Source organism: Eubalaena glacialis, chromosome 14 (genome assembly GCF_028564815.1).
Source record: "Eubalaena glacialis isolate mEubGla1 chromosome 14, mEubGla1.1.hap2.+ XY, whole genome shotgun sequence".
Classification (NCBI taxonomy): domain Eukaryota; kingdom Metazoa; phylum Chordata; class Mammalia; order Artiodactyla; family Balaenidae; genus Eubalaena; species Eubalaena glacialis.
In genome coordinates this window covers 23,155,159-23,174,777 of record NC_083729.1, presented here as the reverse complement: position 1 = coordinate 23,174,777, position 19,619 = coordinate 23,155,159, and the positions used below count along the sequence as shown (strand labels likewise).

Here is a 19,619-nt window from a genome sequence, read left to right as displayed (position 1 = left end):
GAATTCTTTTGTGAAATATGTGTTCACGCATTTACCAATTGTTTTTTATTTGAGTTGAGTCTCACTATTGAGTTAAGAGTTCTTTATCAATTCTGGATATAAATCCTTTGATATATAAGTTGTTTTTTTTCCCCCAGCCTGTGGCCTGCCTTTCCATTCTCCTAACATTGTCATTTCAAGAGAAAAGTTTTTAATTTTTATTAAATCCAAATGACCAATTTTTCCTTAAGTGTTTCATGTTTTTTGTGATGAACCTAAGAAGGCTTTTTCCATGCAAATCTGCATAACATTTTCTCCTATTTTCTTCTAGAAGTTTTGAGGGTTGGTTTATACATTTATGTCTGTGACCTATTTTTGTGTAGACTTTTGTGTAAGATGTGAGGAAAGAGCTGAGATGCATTTTTTTCCATATAGATATTCAATTGATTCAACTGCAACTGTTGAAAAGACTTTGCTTTCCCAATTGACTCAACTTAGTAGTACCTTTACTGAAAACCAATTGCATGTGGTCTATTTCTGGACTATTTTGGTTCCTTAATCTATATTTATTTTTTCACTAATACCAAACTATCTTGATTACTACAGCTTTTTCTTGAAATGAGGTAGGGTAAGTTCTCCAATTTTGCTCTTCGTTTTATAATTACTTTGGTTATTTCATGGCCTTTGAATTTCTAAAAGGTAGCTGCTGGAATTTAATTGGGAATGTATTGGATACATAGAATAATTTGGGGGGAATTGCTCATCTTAACAATATTGAATCTTCCAACCATGAACACAGGTCTTGGTTAATTTCTCCCAATTTTTGTAATTTTCAATGTAGAGGTAGAAACATCTTTTGTAGATTTATCCTAGGCATTTTTTGGTACTACTGTAAATGGGAACTTTTAAGAAATACTTAATTTAAATAAAATTTTTAAAATATTTTAAAATATCTAACTCCTATGGGTGCCATAGATTACATAAATGCCTAAGCATATCTTTTTTGCATAAGCTATAGACTATTTCTTTAGGTCAAATTGCCACTTTCCTAAAAAGCCATAAACTTTAATGTCAAGTGTTCTACAGTAGGGATTTTTAACCTCACCTTTGGTCCTATGTTGCATACCTGACACTGCTCACTTTCTTCTTTCTTTTTTTTTAATATTTATTTTGGCCGCGCTGGGTCTTAGTTGCGGGATCTTTTAGTTGCGGCATGCGGACTCCTTAGTTTTAGCATGCACGTGGGATCTAGTTCCCTGACCAAGGATCGAATCCGGGTCCCTTGTATTGGGAGTGCGGCAGAGTCTTACCCACTGGACCACCAGGGAAGTCCCCTTTCATTCCTATTTTTAATGATCTCCTACTATATTTCACATATCCTCAGAAGGTACCTTTGGAAATGAGGAACACACTTTCCAGGGGAAAAAATATTTGATTTTTTTTTTTTTACTTGCCTCTTTCTCTGTAGAATGCATGATATCCCAGGTAATACAGTATGGGAATACTCCTATATTCTAGTTTTTCTTTCTTTTTTTTTTTTTTTTTAAAGGTTATTGACTTCTACTTAAACAATACAACGTTATCACCTCAAAATCCTTAATAATGAAAAGGTCTTACACGTACAATTCTTTACAATTTAAGAAGTGCTTTCACAAACATCATTTCCTTTACTCTCCCAACAACTCTATGACACCTGACAAAAGTACACACTGTCACATCTGAAGTGCCAGATGATTCTAATCTGAATCTCTTCAAGCTTCTAGATCCAACTACCATTGTACAGGAAATATGATGGACAAGAATTATATTAAATGATACTTGTTAGGTTAAATGACCCAGTAAAATGGATTTGCAGGAGGCAAGATCTAGAATGTGAAATCTCTTTAGAGCAAATAACCTAGCTTCCCCAAATTGCAAAAGACAGAAAAGGCAAATCCACCAAATAGTGTGGACTTCGTTGGGATCCAGTTTCGAAGAAAGCAAAGAAAAAAACTTTACAAGACAATCAGCGAAAGATAAATACTAACTGGATATTTGATGGTTTTAAGGAATCACTGTTCACCTTTTTAGGTGTGATAATGAATTGTGGTTATGTTTTTAAAAGGAATTGCTATTGTTACAGTTGAACAGGGATATATTTGTGGATGAAATAAATAATAGGTCTGAAATTTGCTTCACTATAACCTGGGTAGGGGGTGAGCAAACAGATAAAACAATAATAGATAGATTGGCTAGTGCTGATAATTTTTGAAACTGGGTGATGGGTTCATGGTGGCCCACTGTACTATTAAATGTTTTGAAATGTTTCTTGGAAACAAAACAATAACTGATTCACTTGTACTGCTGAGGAAGTTTTCAAAGCACAGTAAAGTAAGCAATGATGGCAGATCAAGTTATATTTTAAAAACACTGTCAATTGTTTTCTATAGCTTATTTCTCACCAAATCCTCACCTAGGTTTCTATGCCATGTTAAACTAAAATTGACCTCCCAAAATACATACACTCACAAACTATTTTAAAAGTAATTTTAGGTTTTTAGATATGCCTGGTTTCCCCCCTCCTGTTTTGCAAAATCCCCTTAAACACAAATATAAGATATTCCCATTTAGATCAAAACACAAGTCAGAGAGACCTTATTCATAGGTTGCATATTAAAGTCACATCTATACTAAGTGGCACCATAATATCACTAAGAGTCACTAGGAATAAATGCACTTAGCAAATATAAACTGCTTTAATCTGATCAGGCAGTGCTTAAGTCCAATTTTTTACACTTAAATTTTCTCTACAGACCACTTCCAAATTCTGAATTTAAGAGGACCAAATTAAGCAACATCATACGAGCAGTCACCAACTTACAAACACAGAAATCGTAAGTGCCTCCCTTTTATATACCCCCAACCCTCTTGAATTTTTCCCTCAAACCTCCTATCCATTGCCAAGGTTCCACCTCACCGCCCCCTCTCACGGCCAGGGGGAAATAAGTTTCTGGAATCCAGAGTAAAAACTCAGGAACGCATTTTCCTACAGAAAAAAATATAAATTGTGATCTAGAATGCTGAGTATTATAATTCAGCTACACAATGTTTATAAAGGCTTTTGTGAACTAAAGCCTAAGAACCTAGTAACAATTCACAACAATATTTCTATGAGAAAATGCATTCCAGGTTCAAAATAATTTAATACAATCCCTTTGTAGGTTGGTGACTGTCTGTATAGTGCCACCAAGTGATATATATTTGACTAAACTCACAAAACATTAAATTCAAGACAGCTACATAACATGACTATTCACTCTGTAAATGTGCTGTCAATCACTTTCTAAGAAAAATTAACCATCTTAATTCATTTAAAAACTGCTATAATACTTACATTTAGCATTTCAAAATCATTACTTTCTAAACCCTGTGTGAGGAGAACTGGAAAACTGTTTGTCTGTGGAAGGTTGTCCTTTTCTTTTTTCGTATCTATATCCAGTGCTCCCAGGCGTTCTTCAATGCTAACCTACAGAACAGAAATGACCAGTTAATGTTATATCAGACAACACCTAAAGCAGTTTGGTCAAATTACTTTGTGCTTATGTCTCAGAAGACAAAAACCACTGATTGATTCACACCTCAACACTGAAAAACACAAATATGCTCTTCCTCATTCCAATAGAATCTCATCACCATAAAGCCAATGTCGTAGACAAGTGTAATATCTGCAATCCAAGTTTCCAGACTCTAGTGAAAAAAACAACTGAAAACCATGATTTGAAAATGTAATTCATAAAAAACCCTCTATATGAAGATTCAAAAAAGACAAGGATCTGGCATCTGATTACTAAAGCACAAGAAAAGACCTATAATCACAAAAGCTTCCCCTTCTGTAATTATCCCTTGCCATCAACCTCAGATCTTTTGCTAACAAATATTATCAAAAGAGCATAAAGACAGTTATGTTCCCCCCAAAATTTATAAGATGTCTTCCTATTTTTGTCTTTGTTTGCTATACAAAAACTCACTTGTACATAACTAATCCCTTATGAAAGCAAATCTAACAACTACATTCTGCCAGTCCCTCGGTAGCTCAATCAAAATACAAACGTTCTATTACTACCAAAGCAAACAGAGAGGCTTTGGTAAAGCCTCCTGTTTGGGTTATGTTTTATGAAAAACATTAAAAAGGTAGGAAAAAATTAAAGGGTAGGATCTAGGTCAAACTGGAGGAAGTTGGCACCTTATTTTTAAATCAGGTTATCATGTTATTGAGAAACAATTTTTAAGAACAGCAATGTTATTCCCCAACCCCCCACCCCCAATAAAGCAAGACATTTAAAATCAGGTAAAGAAACACTCTTTCTCTAATGATAAAACAGTTAAAATTCTAGATTATTTAGTCAAGAGTGACAAGTGAATGGAAGACAAAAAAGAGGATTTTTCACAGACAAGTAGAGTAAATCACAAGAGGGTTTTAAGAGTTGAGAAAAAATAAAATTTATAAGCACTTTAAGAGGTTATAATGACGATCACTTTTAAAGACTAACTAGCAGTAAACCAGCCAGGAATGCTCAGACAGCCAAGAGACAAGGCATCATTGGAACTCAGCAACATGCGAAACCCAATGAAAATCATCACAGCGTGTCCTGGCTTAATCTACAATTACCTTATGCAGCTAACAATGAACAAATGGCCAGAAGAGCACCCTCTTTAGTTAGTAAGAGTTTTGTCCTCTCCATTTTCTGAAGTTTCAACTCTGGCTCCATCCAATATAATTCTTAGAATCTCCCAAGTAATCTTAAATTTCAAACTCAAAAATGGTTAGAATAAGTGTATTACCTCATTTTCCCCTAATTTCCTCTTGCTCTCTATTTCCTCAGTCTGTGGAGGAGCAGGCTTGATAGCTGCATGATGACCAGGTATCCCAGGCACCAGAACTTTTGCTTCAGAATTCATCACTGGTGTTCTCACCTGTTAAACAGGAACAGTAGGGGTGTGACAAAGGAAATTGTCTTACTCCTTGCAAGATTTATCCCCAATGAGAAAACGAACAGCTTTTAAAAGGTTTTCCTACTGAAAAACTTAATGTAACTAACTCAATAGGATATGAATTAAAGATGTATTTTAATTGAATACTGGCATTTAAGTATAATCTGAACATTCATGGTTTTAAAGCCTGCAACATGTAAGAGTAAGAACCAAGAAAAACAAAATCTACAGATTACACGATGACACACTGACTTAAAAAAACTCAGGGGACAGGGGTTCGATCCCTGGTCCAGGAAGATCCCACGTGCTGCAGAGAAACTAAGCCCATGTGCCACAACTACTGAGCCTGAGCTCTAGAGCCCACAAGCCACAACTACTGAGCCCACGTGCCACAACTACTGAAGCCTGTGCTCCACAACAGAGAAGCCACCGCAATAAGAAGCCCGCGCACCGCAACGAAGAGTAGCCCCCGCTCGACGCAACTAGAGAAAGCCCACACACAGCAACGAAAACCCAAAGCAACCAAAAATAAATAAATAAATAATTTTTAAAAAGTTAAAGAGTGAAGCTGTACATTTTATGACTACCTCCAATAACTGATCTTTGCCAGAAATGCTCAGACAGCCAAGAGAAAGGTGTCATCTCTGAAACTCAGCCAGAAGCGAAACCATATGAATGTCATCATAGCATGTCTTGGCTTTCCTTTTTTTCATTAGACTGCCAAACATATGATGTCTCCATGTAGATGCCACATTATATTCAAAATAAAGCATGACAATAATGTTCTTATATCTGGTATTTAATTCCAGCCCCATCATGGATTTAGGTTTTATTCCACCCTGAAATACAGCATTCCTCTCAACAAAGTTTTGCCCCTTTAAGTATAGAAATTGATGAAATAATTTGATAAATTTGATACTGATATTTACTCAGTGATTCTGCACTGGGGGTGGGGTGGAGGAAGCATTAAATAAATCCAAGGTCTTCAACTTCTAGTCACCTATTCACTCATTCATTCAACAAATCAAGAGCACAGAAATGAAAAAAGTTTTACAGTCTTAACATCTAAAACCTAATCCCACAAAATTTGTTAAGACAAGTTCATAAAGAGGATATTAAGAGTTTAAACATAGTATTACGTAACAATTCAATTCACTCAAATATCTTTTTTCTTAACTTCTAATATGTAATGCACTCACCTTTGTTATAGCTGTTTCTACTTTTGGGGCCCAGCAGATTGAAATATCTCTTACTAAACACATATGAGGGTCTTTGGAATTTAAAGCCTGGGAATAGAATTTTAAAGAGGGAAAGGGGGTGGAAGGGAAAAAAAAAAGTGTCAAACAAAGTAATCGGGAGTAAGAATAAAGTGAAAAAGAAATGCATTTTTATAAAAATACAAAAAAGTATAGAAGGCTTCCACAGAAAACTCCTGGTCATTCAGACTGATCACCATTCAGATTGATGCCATATGAGGAAAATGGGTAAACTCTGAAGATACCAGGCATAATGTTTACTTTCTTCAGTTATGTACTGCTCAAATCTTTCACATACACAGTTTTAAAAGACTGACATTTAAAATGTAACAGATTTTAAAGAAAACATTATTAGCTCACCACCTTATAATCTGTCCTAAAAAAGACTGGTCCTACCCTAAATTTCCTACTGCTATCCTTCCACAAGCTAGTCAAAGACAAGCAATGCTGATTAACAAAATGCTCTAAGGTGAATCTCTATGTCCTGATATGGTATTAAACAGGAGGGGAAGTGAGATGCAGCAAAGTACATATGTATCTATAAGGCTTTAAGGTTATAGGTAATTCTCTATACCCACCTAATCAATATCTGGAAAGACACAAAGCACACAGGAAACAGGCTGCATCTGGAGAGTGAGGTTATGGGATCTACGTATGGTAAGGAGACGTATGTTTACAGTTTAACACTTCTCTCCCTTTTTTATCACACCATAACCATGTATTACATTTTTTTAAAGTAAGAAGTATTTTTAAATAGACTCAACAAGAGATTGCTTGAGTAAGAGATATTCCTCTCATAGTCTCACCTATTGGACATGCTCGTAATAACTCACCAAAAGTCTCCAAAGAAACTTCTGTAATCAAAAAACCTAAACCACTGCCCCACCCATTACATTTCCACTTAGAATACTCAATGTGTGCTATTACTAAGGGATCTCTTATTAAGATTTATCTTTTGGGTAATTGGGCAAAATTCACCCATACCTGTGGCTACTGAGCACCTGAAATGTGGCTAGTCCAAACTGAGATGGGCTTGTAAGTGAAAAATATACACCAGATTTTAAAGACATAATACCAAATACAGGAAGAAGGGGGGTAAAATATCTCAAATAATGTTTTATACTAAACATTAAAACGATATTTTGGATATACTGGGTTAAGTAAAATTACATAGTTGACCCTTGAGCGATGCAGGGGTTAGAGGTGCCGACCCTCTGTGCAGTCAAAAATCCACTTATAACTTGTTCATAGTTATAACGTATCCATAGTTCCGCATCTGTGGATTCAACAACCTTGGATAGTGAAGTACTGCAGTATTTACTATCGGAAAAAATCCATGCCTAAGTGGACCCACACAGTTCAAAACTGTGTTGTTCAAGGACCAACTATATACAGAGTTCTCACAAGTTAAAATAAACCATCCACTGAAAAGTCCTTCAGTTAAGGGGAAATATATGACATCTTCTTAAGTATTCCAATAAGCAGACCAATATATCATTTTAAAATCATTCTCTTCCACAGACATGTTGATGTTGCACTGCTTTACTCCAGAGGAGCAGCTACGTACCACTCGCTCAATGGTGGGCTGAAACCAACTGCCATATACAAGCAACAATGACATTTTGTCAGAGCAAAAACCAGCTGCTAGAATAGGGATGGGTTTTGGTGTTGATTTCTTGCCTTTCCCAGGCGTTGCTATCTGAATTGTGCAGTTTGAAGTCAAAGGCTTTTTGCAGTATCTGGAAATGGAAAAAAATGAGATTAGAAAATGTGAAATAGCATCTCACACTAATTCTCTGAAGTTGGTGTCATGAAATGTGACCCTCCCCCGGCCTCTACATCATGAGTGACCAGGAGTGACCAGTGTCCCCAGAGCACTTCATCTGTCAAGACTTCCTGTTCATCCATCCTGTTCTTCCATCTTGTCAAGAGTTCCTGTCAAGACTTCATCTATCCCCACCCTGCCAACATTCAAGACCTCACCACCAAAACCTGCCTTGAGGCACACTTGCTCTTCTATACAACTTTGTCAACCCTTACAAAAGGCCCCAAGCTCCCAAGGCTCTCTCTCTCACCACCCTGAGCTTCAGCCCCAAATGGCTCTGTTCTTGCCCTACTCTAATCAGCCCCATCTCTAATGGCTTCCAACCCCTGAAGCCTCACCATGACCTCTGCATCACAGTTCCAGGAGCAAAATGATCAGCAAAATATAAACAAAATTAGATCCTCAACTTCTTCTCTAAGAGCTCTCCTCACCTTTCTCGCCTCGGCAGCCCTCCCCACACCCTTAGTGCCAAGACCCTTGGCAATGATCCAAGTACGCTTCTTGTTCTTCACTAACACTTCAAGACAATAGTCTCTCCCTCCACCACCTCTAAAACCTTTGAAATTGCCATCACCAGCTACCAGCTACATTCCCCTCCTGCCATCATCCAATGGCCTCTGGGTCACTCGGCATTTCTTAAAGATGTGAGTGGCTGTCATTCTGTCCAACAATTCCGCTGAGGAATTCCTTTCTTAGTGACTTCCAAATACAGCATGCAGTCTGATGATCCTTCTGACACCCTGCCCTCTCAGTTCCTTTAGCCTTCTACCTCCAGCAACCTTGTCCTTCCCTGCACCTTAGCCACACGCTCCTCACACCACAGACGTCTTATCACCACTAAGTACACACCCTCCATAATCCCAACTGTAAGCACCCCACTATCTTTCCAACTCACTCTTCCTAGTTTCCCGACTCCACAACCATCTCTATCCAGGATTTTTGGCCTCTGCTTTGGCCTTTACCCGTCTATGGTCTATTCTCTTCACATCAGATAGAACGACTTAAAACTTAATGACTTAAAACTTAGGTCAAACCCCATCAATCCTCAGTTTAAAATCCTTCAACAGTTTACTACTGCCCAAGGAGAAATGCCCAAGCCCTTACCATGGCCCACCACTTCTGGGCCCTCAATTATACATTCCATGCATACATATGACTATATAAATAAAGGCCTCAAGTGCTACACATCAAAATGTTAACAGTTACCTCTAGGGAGTGCAACTCAATGGAGGGAGACTTGAGTTTTATAATCAATTGTCTATGCATCCTGAACGTTTTAAAATAAGTGTATACTGCTTTCATAATCCCTATACTAGAATTGTAAAAGGAAGGGTACCAACTGACAATAAAAAGTTGAAACCATTTTAAAGTTTAACATAATTATGCACATGACTGAGTCTCAGACCATGTTTATAGCACATGCAAGAGTTGGCAAACTTTTCTATAAAGGGCCAGAGAGTAAACACTTTCGTTTGGGGGGCGGGGTGGGGCACATATGATCTCTACTGGATGTGGCCTGCAGGCCATAATTTACTGACCCCTGGTCTATGACTACTACACATATCAGCAACTCCTCTCTGTCCACCAAAACACAAGCATTCACTGATCCACAAATGTGTGACAAATGTGTGACACTATCAAAGTTAGAAATTAAGGCTTCACCAAAGTTCACAAGCAAAGCTTTCCTACTGAACCAATTTCTTTTAAAATAAAACTTGAGTTCTCACTGGGAATGTATGTAGTCATACGGACAAAGAATTAAGAAGGCTTTCAGAACAATCTAAATGAAAAGTAACATACAGCTAAGAATATTGATGAGGTGGGAGTATAAATAAGTAGCAAGTCAGGGAAGGAAAATAAATTTCTGACTTGAGAAACTTCTTACTTACCCATTTAATATGTGTTCAAAAAGATGAACTTGACCATCTCTGCAAACAACAGCTAACTTGACAGGCTAAAAGAAAAATGTAACATTAATAGGTAATATACTTTGGTCTACTCTAATAATTACTTATGAAAATTCAACTACCCTCTCCACCCTTCAAATAACAAGAGATAAATCAAAACAGTAAGGATGTACAACTCTTGAATTTAAAAATAATCACTGCCACCAAAATAACAATTCAAGTAGTTGTTGTCAAGCCTATAAATAAAAGTTTAGGTTAAGAAGACAGCACAATCCATGAGAATGCAGCATGGAAGTCAGAGGAGCTAAGTCAACAACCAAGCACACTGGCTGAAAACAGGGAACCAACCGGCAGGCCCACATGTCAGGATTACTGAAAACGCCACTGTGCCCTGTCCTCTCCCCTTATGAGCACTCAACACAGAATCCAATGATCACTTCGAATAGTCTAAGATTTTTGTTTTATTTTGTTCTCTCTCTTTCCTGAATCATCAAATCATCAAAACCCTGATTTTAAAAAATAGTATTTGTGAAGTCCAAAAACAAATTCTCAAAGAAACAAGCCACTTACCTCTTCTTTATTTTCTGACAAAGTCAGGTCAATATAGACAGGTTCGTCTGTAACTGTAAAAGACATCACTGCATTCTTCTCTTTGTTTTCTGACCGGACCTGCCTAGATAACAAAACCAATGATTAGATAGTAAGACATTAAAAAAAAAAAAAAAAGGCAAACACCTAAAGGGAGTTACAGCAATCGGCTCCCAACAGCATTTTCATCTTTTGAAAGCTAAATAAGGTACTTAAAGATCAAAATAAGGGAAGCATTTGTGTCACTACCATGTAACATGGTTGCATGGGAAAAGAGAAAGCATTAATGCATTTGTGGCAGATTTAAACAATGAGCAACATTCTTTTCCATTAACCTATTTGTCTATCTTGATGGCAATGCCAACTGTCTGGATCACCGCAGCTTTGCAAGTTTTGAAGTGAGTTTTCCAACTTCTTTTTCAAAGTCATTTTGGCTATTCTATGTGCTTTGAATTTCCACTTGAATTTTAAAATCAGATTTAAAATCAGATTTTGACTGGACTCACATTGAATCTATAGATTAATTTGAGGAGAATTAACATCATAGCAATACTGAGAAAACAGAGTCCAGAAATAGATAAATAGATAGATAAATGATCCTCACTATTTGTTGATTCTTTGAGAATCTGCCTACTTGCTACAATTTATTTGTAGACCCCGAAATCACTGTTTGTGGTGATTTCATGGTCTTTAACAGGTATACGTAGAGCAGTGAAGCATATGAGCAGCCCAACGCTCATGAGGTTTAACAAGGCTATGCTCTGCCTTTTTATTTCAGCTTTCATACTAAGTATTCTTTTCACAGCCTATTTAGTGCCACACTTTTTGCTTTTGTGCTTTTGGTTGGTGATTTCACTATTTAAAATGGCCCCCAAGTATAATGCTGAAGTGCGGTCTAGTGTCCCTAAGAGTAAAAAGGCTGTGATATGCTTATGGAGAAAATGTTTGTTTGATAAACTCTGTTCTGACGTAAGTTAATCAGCTATGTGTGTGTGTATGTTTATAAATAAATTAGGGTATCTTTAAACAGAAATACACATAAAACAAGGTTATGTATTAATTAGATGACAAAAATGTTGTAACCAGAGGCTTGCAGAAACCAAACCCTGGTGTTTCCCCAAGGAGTAAGAGTTCAGTATCGCTGAATCAGTGCTCCTGAGGACTTTATACAACATGACGACTGCAAATAACGGGCAATTGACTCGACGTGTATATATGCAGCACCAATTCACTGGAGATAGTACTGGGACCACTGGATATCCAAAAAACAAAAAAACAAAAACAAACCCATGAACCCCAATCCGTTCCTTGAACCATATACACAAATTAACTCAAAAAAGATCACAGAACCAAATATACACAAGACCTAAAACTAAAAAACTTCCAGGAGAACACTTTTGTGATCTTGGGTTAAACAAAGACTTCAAAACATGATCTGTACTTCATCAAAATTAAAAACTGCTTCGCTTCAAAAAAAAAGACAAGCCACAGACTAGGAGAAAATATTTGTAAAGCATATACCTAATAATTGATTTATATTCAGAATATACACAGAACTCTCAAAACTCAGTAAGAATACAAACAACCCAGCAGAAAATAGGCCAAAATATTTGAACACACACTTTGTCAAGGAACATATCCAGATAGCAAATAAGTACTTAAAAGATTCTCAACATCAATAGTCATTAGGAAAATGCAAATTAAAACCACACTGAGATACCACTACACACTTATCAAAATGGCTGAAATTAAATGACCATAAAGTGTTGGTGAAGATGTGAAGGAATTAGCACTCTTACGCACAGCTGGTGGGAATGTAAAATGGTACAACCACTCTGGAAAAAATTTGGCAGTTTTTTAAAAAGTTAAATATACACCTATCGTAAGATGCAGCCATTATACTCCTAGGTAGTTACCCAAGAGAAATGAATCATGTGTCTGTACAAAGACTTGTACACAAATGTCCTTAACAACTTTATCTGTAATATCCTAAACATGCCAACAAGCCTGTAGACTGAGGTGGGGAGGGGGATTACAAAGGGATACGAGGAAACTCTTGGGAGCAATGCATGTGGCCACTGTCTTGATTGTGGTAATAATCTCACATTTGTATACATATGTAAAAACTTAACTATGCTTTTGCTTTAAGTACGTACAATTTATTATGTCAATTATATCTCAGTGAAGCTGTTTAAAAAATCTGGGCACAAATTTAAAAAATTAAAGACTGAGTAAGAGTAACAAGCGTGACTTACAAACATGATTCAAGATCAGTTTCTTTTTATTAACTAGTGAGACTTTATACATTTACCAGTGAACAGTCTTTCAGTATTTTTGTGTCTAGAAGAAAATTAAGAGTTGATTTGATAAATTCTAAATATTTCATGCATAATAACTTCTTAATAAAACAAGATTCACTCTAAAATGAAATTACTCATACTATATACATGCTCAAAATCACTGCTATCACACCACTATATACAGCAGAAGCTGCTATTTTAGCCCATCAATAGGAGATAGTACTTCCTCCTTGCAGTAATATGAAAGGGTTTTTTGGGTTTTTTTTAAATTTTAATCTTCATTCAGTGGCAAGAAGCCTTCAAATGTTATTTTCTTTCAGAAATGTGTCTTTCAAAGGTAATTATAAGGGAACCCTCGGCTTGCTCTACCTAACAAAACACAAGTTTTCATGAATGGCCTTTGGGGGCAGCCTTTCAATATGCAGTTTTAATCTGTTTGTTTTTTATGGTTTACTCCTCCGTTACTAGGAAGCCCCAGGTATACACATACTATCTTCAGGATCTTAAGACAGCAGAAATCAACTTTTCTGCTATACAAAAAATTTTGGAGCTGGAGACCCCTAGTCTCAGGAGCCAAAGAGGTGAGGCATTAAAGACTGAAGCACCTCAGTAATGTCAGGAGATTGGCGTGGCTGATTTTAACTTTTTTGGCATTACTAACTTCTTATGTTAGGGATAAACCCTCTAGAACCAAAGTAAGATATTCCAATAGGCGCTCCTCAAAAATGAGACACAGGACAGAAAACCAACACAATTTGATTATGAGAGGCATAATTAGGAACTAAGCTGACGGTCTGCAGGTGAACAGAGGTCCACCTCCAGACTAACATGAACCTTCCCCACAGGACTACTTTAAGAAATACATATTTGATGAGTCTCATTTCTGAGTAACTTTATATGGTCAAGAGCATGCTCAACTAACTGATCATTAGGATAAGAAACTACTTCTATTTTTACAATCTCTACTTACTCTGTCCATGAACATCAGGTAAAAGAAAAAAAGTTAATTTCACCATCAGATGATGTTATAAAATCCTAGAAATTTCTTATTATTTCTTTTTTAAATTTATTTATTCATTTATTTATTTTTGGCTGTGTTGGGTCTTCGTTTCTGTGCGAGGGCTTTCTCTAGTTGTGGCGAGCAGGGGCCACTCTTCATCGCGGTGCGCGGGACTCTCATTATCGCGGCCTCTCTTGTTGCGGAGCGCAGGCTCCAGACGCGCAGGCTCAGTAGTTGTGGCTCACGGGCCTAGCCGCTCTGCAGCATGTGGGATCCTTCCGGACCGGGGCACAAACCCGTGTCCCCTGCATTGGCAGGCGGATTCCCAACCACTGCGCCACCAGGGAAGCCCCAATTTCTTAAATTTAAAAACTTTTTGATGGCTCTTTAATACCAAATTGATTTTTACTTTCAAAAGTAGCTTCAAAGGGAATTAGTGACAGAAACCACTGCAAGTAAAGGCTTACTGGGAATTCTCAGACACAACCAAGGAATTTAATGTCCTCAGTAAACCATCAAATAGGCATTACTGCACTAACCCAGATAGTCACCTCTTTCAATAAAATCAGAGATTGTCCTAAAAAAATTTTTTAAATTCAGCCCACTTTATCTCTAAACAAGCATGGAGGAAGTTCTATTATGTAATGCTCTTAAATTTTTCTCATAAAGATCTGATTTTTAGGCAGGCTCAATTCCTCATTACAAGTCAGTATAAAATAAATCTAACATTAAATACAATAAAGCAAATCTCATATTCATCATTTATATTAACCATATAAGCTATGACCGATTCTTTCAAGGCAATGTAACCTCCCAAAATCCAAAAGACTACATACCAGACATTAAGTAACCGGTCATGTACTGCTCCAGATAAGAAATAAAGACCTGTAATTCCATCAAAGGGTTGGCTCTCATTAGGAGGTCTGATAGTAGTGAACATAAGTGATGAAACCGGCGTTGCATGTCCCGTGAAGTGCTAGAGAAAGTTAAATCTCATTTAGGAGAGGATGTAAAGCAGCAACAAAAATTAAGAATTCATATGTATCATAAACAATATACATGATACATATCTGAAATCAGAGCTCCAGACTACTAAGGTTATTTGTGCTATATTCCTCTCACTTTAAAAAACTCCATCCGAAAAAAACTGAACATTAAAGCTGTCCCTTCCAACTCCCATGAGCCTACCCCACAATCTTTACTTCTTCCGTATTTGTGTTAAAGATTCACTTCATTCTATCCATTTTAAAAGGGGTGCTTGGGTGCTCAGACACAGCCAAGGAATTGTAGGTCTTCATGTTACTCTCAGTGAGTCGAAACCACAATTTTAAGGCATCATCACAGCACCGAATGTTCAGTAACCCCTGAGCACACTCAAAATGTAATTCTAAATCTCCACAGCTAAATACAGTAATATAACAAATGCTGGATGCAAGCTAGAAATAAAAAATTACTATCATTATTATATAATTATATTATTATTGAAGAGAGTAAGATATTTAATTCAAATTCCACTCATTTCATTTTCCATTTACATTCATTCTTCCAATGCATGCAAAAAGGACATGTCTAATCTATTTAACAGATTTGGAGGACTACTTTTGTCTATTAATTGTACTATTTCATATGCTTGAAATTAACACATTGTTCTTAAAACAATATTCTTTGGCTCAGACTTCTGCCTTTCTCCATACTTACTCTAGACAACTGTTATGCTTACAACTAATTTGATTCACTCACTCTGTAGACTTCTTTGGTCTCCAAAACCCATAGTTTGATTGTTCGACCAGCTGAAAGCAACATCTTTCCATCTGGGCTGATACACAGAGAACTGACGCTGCTATTATCACCTTTCCATTTGCTGTATTGTGAAGAGAAATAAAAACACCTCAATGAATGGGGAGGAAACTTTACTCAAAGCAAAAAGAAAACAAAAGGCAAACTAGGCATTAAAAATACCACTCAAGGGGCTTCCCTGGTGGTGCAGTGGTTAAGAATCCGCCTGCCAATGCAGGGGACACGGGTTCGAGCCCTGGTCCAGGAAGATCCCACATGCCATGGGGCAACTAAGCCCATGTACCACAACTACTGAGCCTGTGCTCTAGAGCCCACGAGCCACAGCTACTGAAGCCCGTGCGCCTAGAGCCTGTGCTCCGCAACAAGAGAAGCCACCACAATGAGAAGCCCACACACCACAACAAAGAGTAGCCCCAGCTTTCCACAACTAGAGAAAAAAAAAAAATACCACTCAAGGTTCTATGCCAAACTGCATTCCCTAAAATCTTGACTCAGGTAACCAACCTTGGACATATCACCAAGGTAATGCTTCCCCAATAGGACAGAGAATCTCAAGAGGTACCAGGAAATGGGTTAATAAGAGTTATAAGAATGTAAAATGGGTAGTTGTGTCTCCTGTGATCCATGAGGTGATTCTGTTAATGCCCAGGAAAGTACCATGCTGGCTGGACCTCTACAAACCTATCCTATCCCCTCCATAGTTCCTGCATTCTCTGGAAGGCTGAGAATTTAATTTACTTAGTAACACAAATGATCTCTCAACCTACAGTACAAAAAGGTTATTTCTACCCCAAATCCACAAATATATGCCCCTAGCTGATAGAATAAAATAAATTAGGTATAATGATCCCTTTCTAATACCACAAATATGATTAACAGCAAGAGTCTTTGCAAACTGTTGCATACGTTAATGCTATTTATAAGCAACAAGGAGCCTGGCTTGGCTATTCACTTATAAAATCAAGAAGTAACAGTAGCGGGACTTCCCTGGTGGCACAGTGGTTAAGAATCCGCCTACCAATGCAGGGGACACGGGTCCAAGCCCTGGTCCAGGAAGATCCCACATGCCATGGAGCAACTAAGCCTGTACGCCACAACTACTAAGCCTGCGCTCTAGAGCCCGTGAGCCACAACTACTGAAGCCCATGTGCCTAGAGCCTGTGCTCCACAACAAGAAGCCACCGCAGTGAGAAGCCACACACCGCAACGAAGACTAGCCCCTGCTCGCTGCAACTAGAGAAAGCCCATGTGCAGCAACAAAGAACCAATGCAGCCAAAAATAAATAAATTAATTAAAAAAAAAACAAACAAACAGAAGTAACTGGAGCAACCTTCTTACGAAAAAAGGTTAATTCTAAAGTGAAAGAAAACATATTGCTCTGCCAGTCACATTGGAATATGTCAAATTACTCATTTGGAAAAACAAAATTAGATTCCTGTCTTATATTACATACACACTAAACTTAATAAATTAAACCAAAACTAATTGATTAAAAATAAGTATTAAAAAAATACTTATGAGAAAGTTTTTATAATCATGGGGTTAGGAAAAGCCTTCCAAAGCAATTACAAACAAAGAATCACAAAGGAAGAAAATAATCAAGTTTAATTAAATAAAACTCTGTACCACAAAATAAGTCATAAAATTAAAAGCAAAAGGCTAAGAGAAAAAAATCAAAAATATATAGGCGAAGAGTAAGTGTGGAGGCGGAGTCAAGATGGCGGTGTGGGAAGACGTGGAGTTAGCTTCTCCCCACAACTAGGGCGCCTGCTGGCCGCTGGTGGGGGACTCTGACACCCAAGGAGAGGGAAGGAACCCCAAGGTGAACCGGTAGGACGCAGGGGGACTGGGTGGGGGAGAAGTGGAGGCCAGACAGGATCGGCACCCCTGAGGCCGGGGAGATCAAGAGGCAGGCGGGAGGGACTCTCGGGGAAGAGCCGGAGAGGAGCAGAGGGCGATCGCCTGGCCCACTCGGGCAAAGGAGGCTGCTGAGCTCCCAGGCTGGTACCCCCACCTCCAAAGCCCCGTCTAGGTCTCCTGGGTCCTTGGGGGCATAGGAAGGAGGCTGAGGGGAGAACTGGAGAGGCAGGCGGGAGGGGCCTTCCCAGACCGGAAGAGCAGGAGAGGAGAGGAGGGCGTGTGTGTCCTGCCCACTTGAGCCCAGGAGGCCTGCTGGGCTCCCAGATGAGGTCCCCTGCCCTCTGAGACCAAGCCCCACCCCCCGTAGCCCCCAGGGCCTTTTCCAGCCCTGTGGGACCTGAGCATTGGCCCCTCCCAGCACCCAAACCCTGCCCTTGCTTAGGCCCTGCCCTCCACAGCCAAGGCCTTCCCCCCACCCCTTTCTTTTTCCCTCCTCCTCTTCTTTACTACTTTGGTATTGATGTCCCTTCCGGTTCTTGATTCATCTTCTATATTCTTTCTAACATAACTGTTAGTTTCCTAGTCTAATTTTATTTTTTACTTTGTTATTGTTGTCTTTTTTTTTTTTTTTTTGCCGCACCAGGAGGCTTGCAGAATCATGGTTCACGAGCCTGGGGTCAGGCCGAAGCTCCTGTGGTGGGAGCTCCAAGTCTTAACCACTGGACTAACAGAGAACCTCAGACCCCAGGGAATATTCATTGGAGTGAGGTCTCACAGAGGTCCTCATCTCAGTATCAAGACCCAGCTCTACCCAATAGCCTACAAACCCCCGAGATGGAAACCTCAGGCCAAACAACCAGTAAGACAGGAACACAATCCCACTCATAAAAAAAAAAAAAAAAAGTCACAGATGAAGGAGCAAGTAAAAACCTACAAGACCAAATAAATGAAGAGGAAATAAGCAATCTACCTGAAAAAGCATTCAGAGTAATGATAGTAAAGATGACCTGGAATCTCAGAAATAGAATGGAGGCACAGATTGAGAAAATACAAGAAATGTTTAAAACAAAGATCTAGAAAACTAAAAAACAAACAAACAGAGATGAACAACATAATAGCTGAAATGAAAAATACACTAGAAGGAATCAATAACAGAATAACTGAGGCAGAAGAACGAATAAGTGAGCTGGAAGACAAAATGGTAGAAATAACTGTCGAGGAGCAGAATAAAGAAAAAAGAATGAAAGAACTGAAGACAATTGCAGAGACCTCTGGGACAACAGTAAACGCACCAACATTCGAATTATAGGGGTCCCAGAAGAAGAAGAGAAAAAGAAAGGGTCTGAGAAATTATTTGAACAGATTATAGTGGAAAACTTCCCTAACATGGGAAAGGAAATAGTCACCCAAGTCCAGGAAGCACAGGGAGTCCCATACAGAATAAACCCAAGGAAAAACACACCAAGACACATATTAACCAAACTAACAAAAATTAAATTCAAAGAAAAAATATTAAAAGCACCAAGGGAAAAACAAAAAATAACATACAAAGGAATTCCATAAGGTTATCAGCTGATTTTTCAGTGGGAATGCTGCAGGCCACAAGGGAGTGGCAGGATATACTTAAAGTGATGAAAGAGAAAATCCTACAGCTAAGATCACTCTACCCAGCAAGGATCTCATTCAGATTTGATGGAGAAGTCAAGAGCTTTTCAGACAAGCAAAAGGTAAAAGAATTCAGCACCACCAAAGCAGCTTTACAACAAACGCTAAAGAAACTTCTCAAAGTGGGAAACACAGGAGAAGAAAAAGATCCACAGAAACAAACCCAAAACAATTAAGAAAATGGTAATAGGAACATACATATCGATAATAACCTTGAACGTAAATGGATTAAATGCCCCAACCAAAAGACACAGACTGGCTGAATGGATACAAAACAAGACCCATATATATGCTATCTACAAGAGACCCACTTCAGACCTAGGGACACATACAGACTGAAAGTGAGGGGATGGAAAAAGATATTCCATGCAAATGGAAATCAAAAGAAAGCTGGAGTAGCAATACTCATATCAGATAAAACAGACTGTAAAATAAAGACTGTGAAAAAGATAAGAAGGGACACTACATAA

General features: G+C 38.2%; 1 protein-coding gene and 3 non-coding genes across 4 annotated transcripts in view; all 4 read right to left on the bottom strand.

The window, feature by feature from the left end:
• The window catches only part of WDR43 (WD repeat domain 43), a 49,229-nt gene that overhangs the window by 10,060 nt on the left and 19,550 nt on the right, over nucleotides 1–19,619 (bottom strand). The window contains exons 4-11 of the mRNA XM_061210746.1: nucleotides 15,567–15,687; nucleotides 14,663–14,802; nucleotides 10,509–10,611; nucleotides 9,921–9,985; nucleotides 7,774–7,945; nucleotides 6,150–6,236; nucleotides 4,801–4,932; nucleotides 3,353–3,484 (exon numbers count right to left, since the gene is read on the bottom strand). Coding sequence (XP_061066729.1) covers nucleotides 3,353–3,484; nucleotides 4,801–4,932; nucleotides 6,150–6,236; nucleotides 7,774–7,945; nucleotides 9,921–9,985; nucleotides 10,509–10,611; nucleotides 14,663–14,802; nucleotides 15,567–15,687 — 952 coding nt within the window. The remainder of the gene's footprint in view (nucleotides 1–3,352; nucleotides 3,485–4,800; nucleotides 4,933–6,149; nucleotides 6,237–7,773; nucleotides 7,946–9,920; nucleotides 9,986–10,508; nucleotides 10,612–14,662; nucleotides 14,803–15,566; nucleotides 15,688–19,619) is intronic.
• On the bottom strand, nucleotides 4,529–4,604 carry LOC133074883 (small nucleolar RNA SNORD53/SNORD92). Its single transcript, XR_009697283.1, has one exon. It is a non-coding gene; the product is annotated as a small nucleolar RNA SNORD53/SNORD92 (small nucleolar RNA).
• On the bottom strand, nucleotides 5,563–5,640 carry LOC133074881 (small nucleolar RNA SNORD53/SNORD92). The gene has a single exon (XR_009697282.1). It is a non-coding gene; the product is annotated as a small nucleolar RNA SNORD53/SNORD92 (small nucleolar RNA).
• Nucleotides 15,089–15,173, bottom strand: LOC133074884 (small nucleolar RNA SNORD53/SNORD92). Its single transcript, XR_009697284.1, has one exon. It is a non-coding gene; the product is annotated as a small nucleolar RNA SNORD53/SNORD92 (small nucleolar RNA).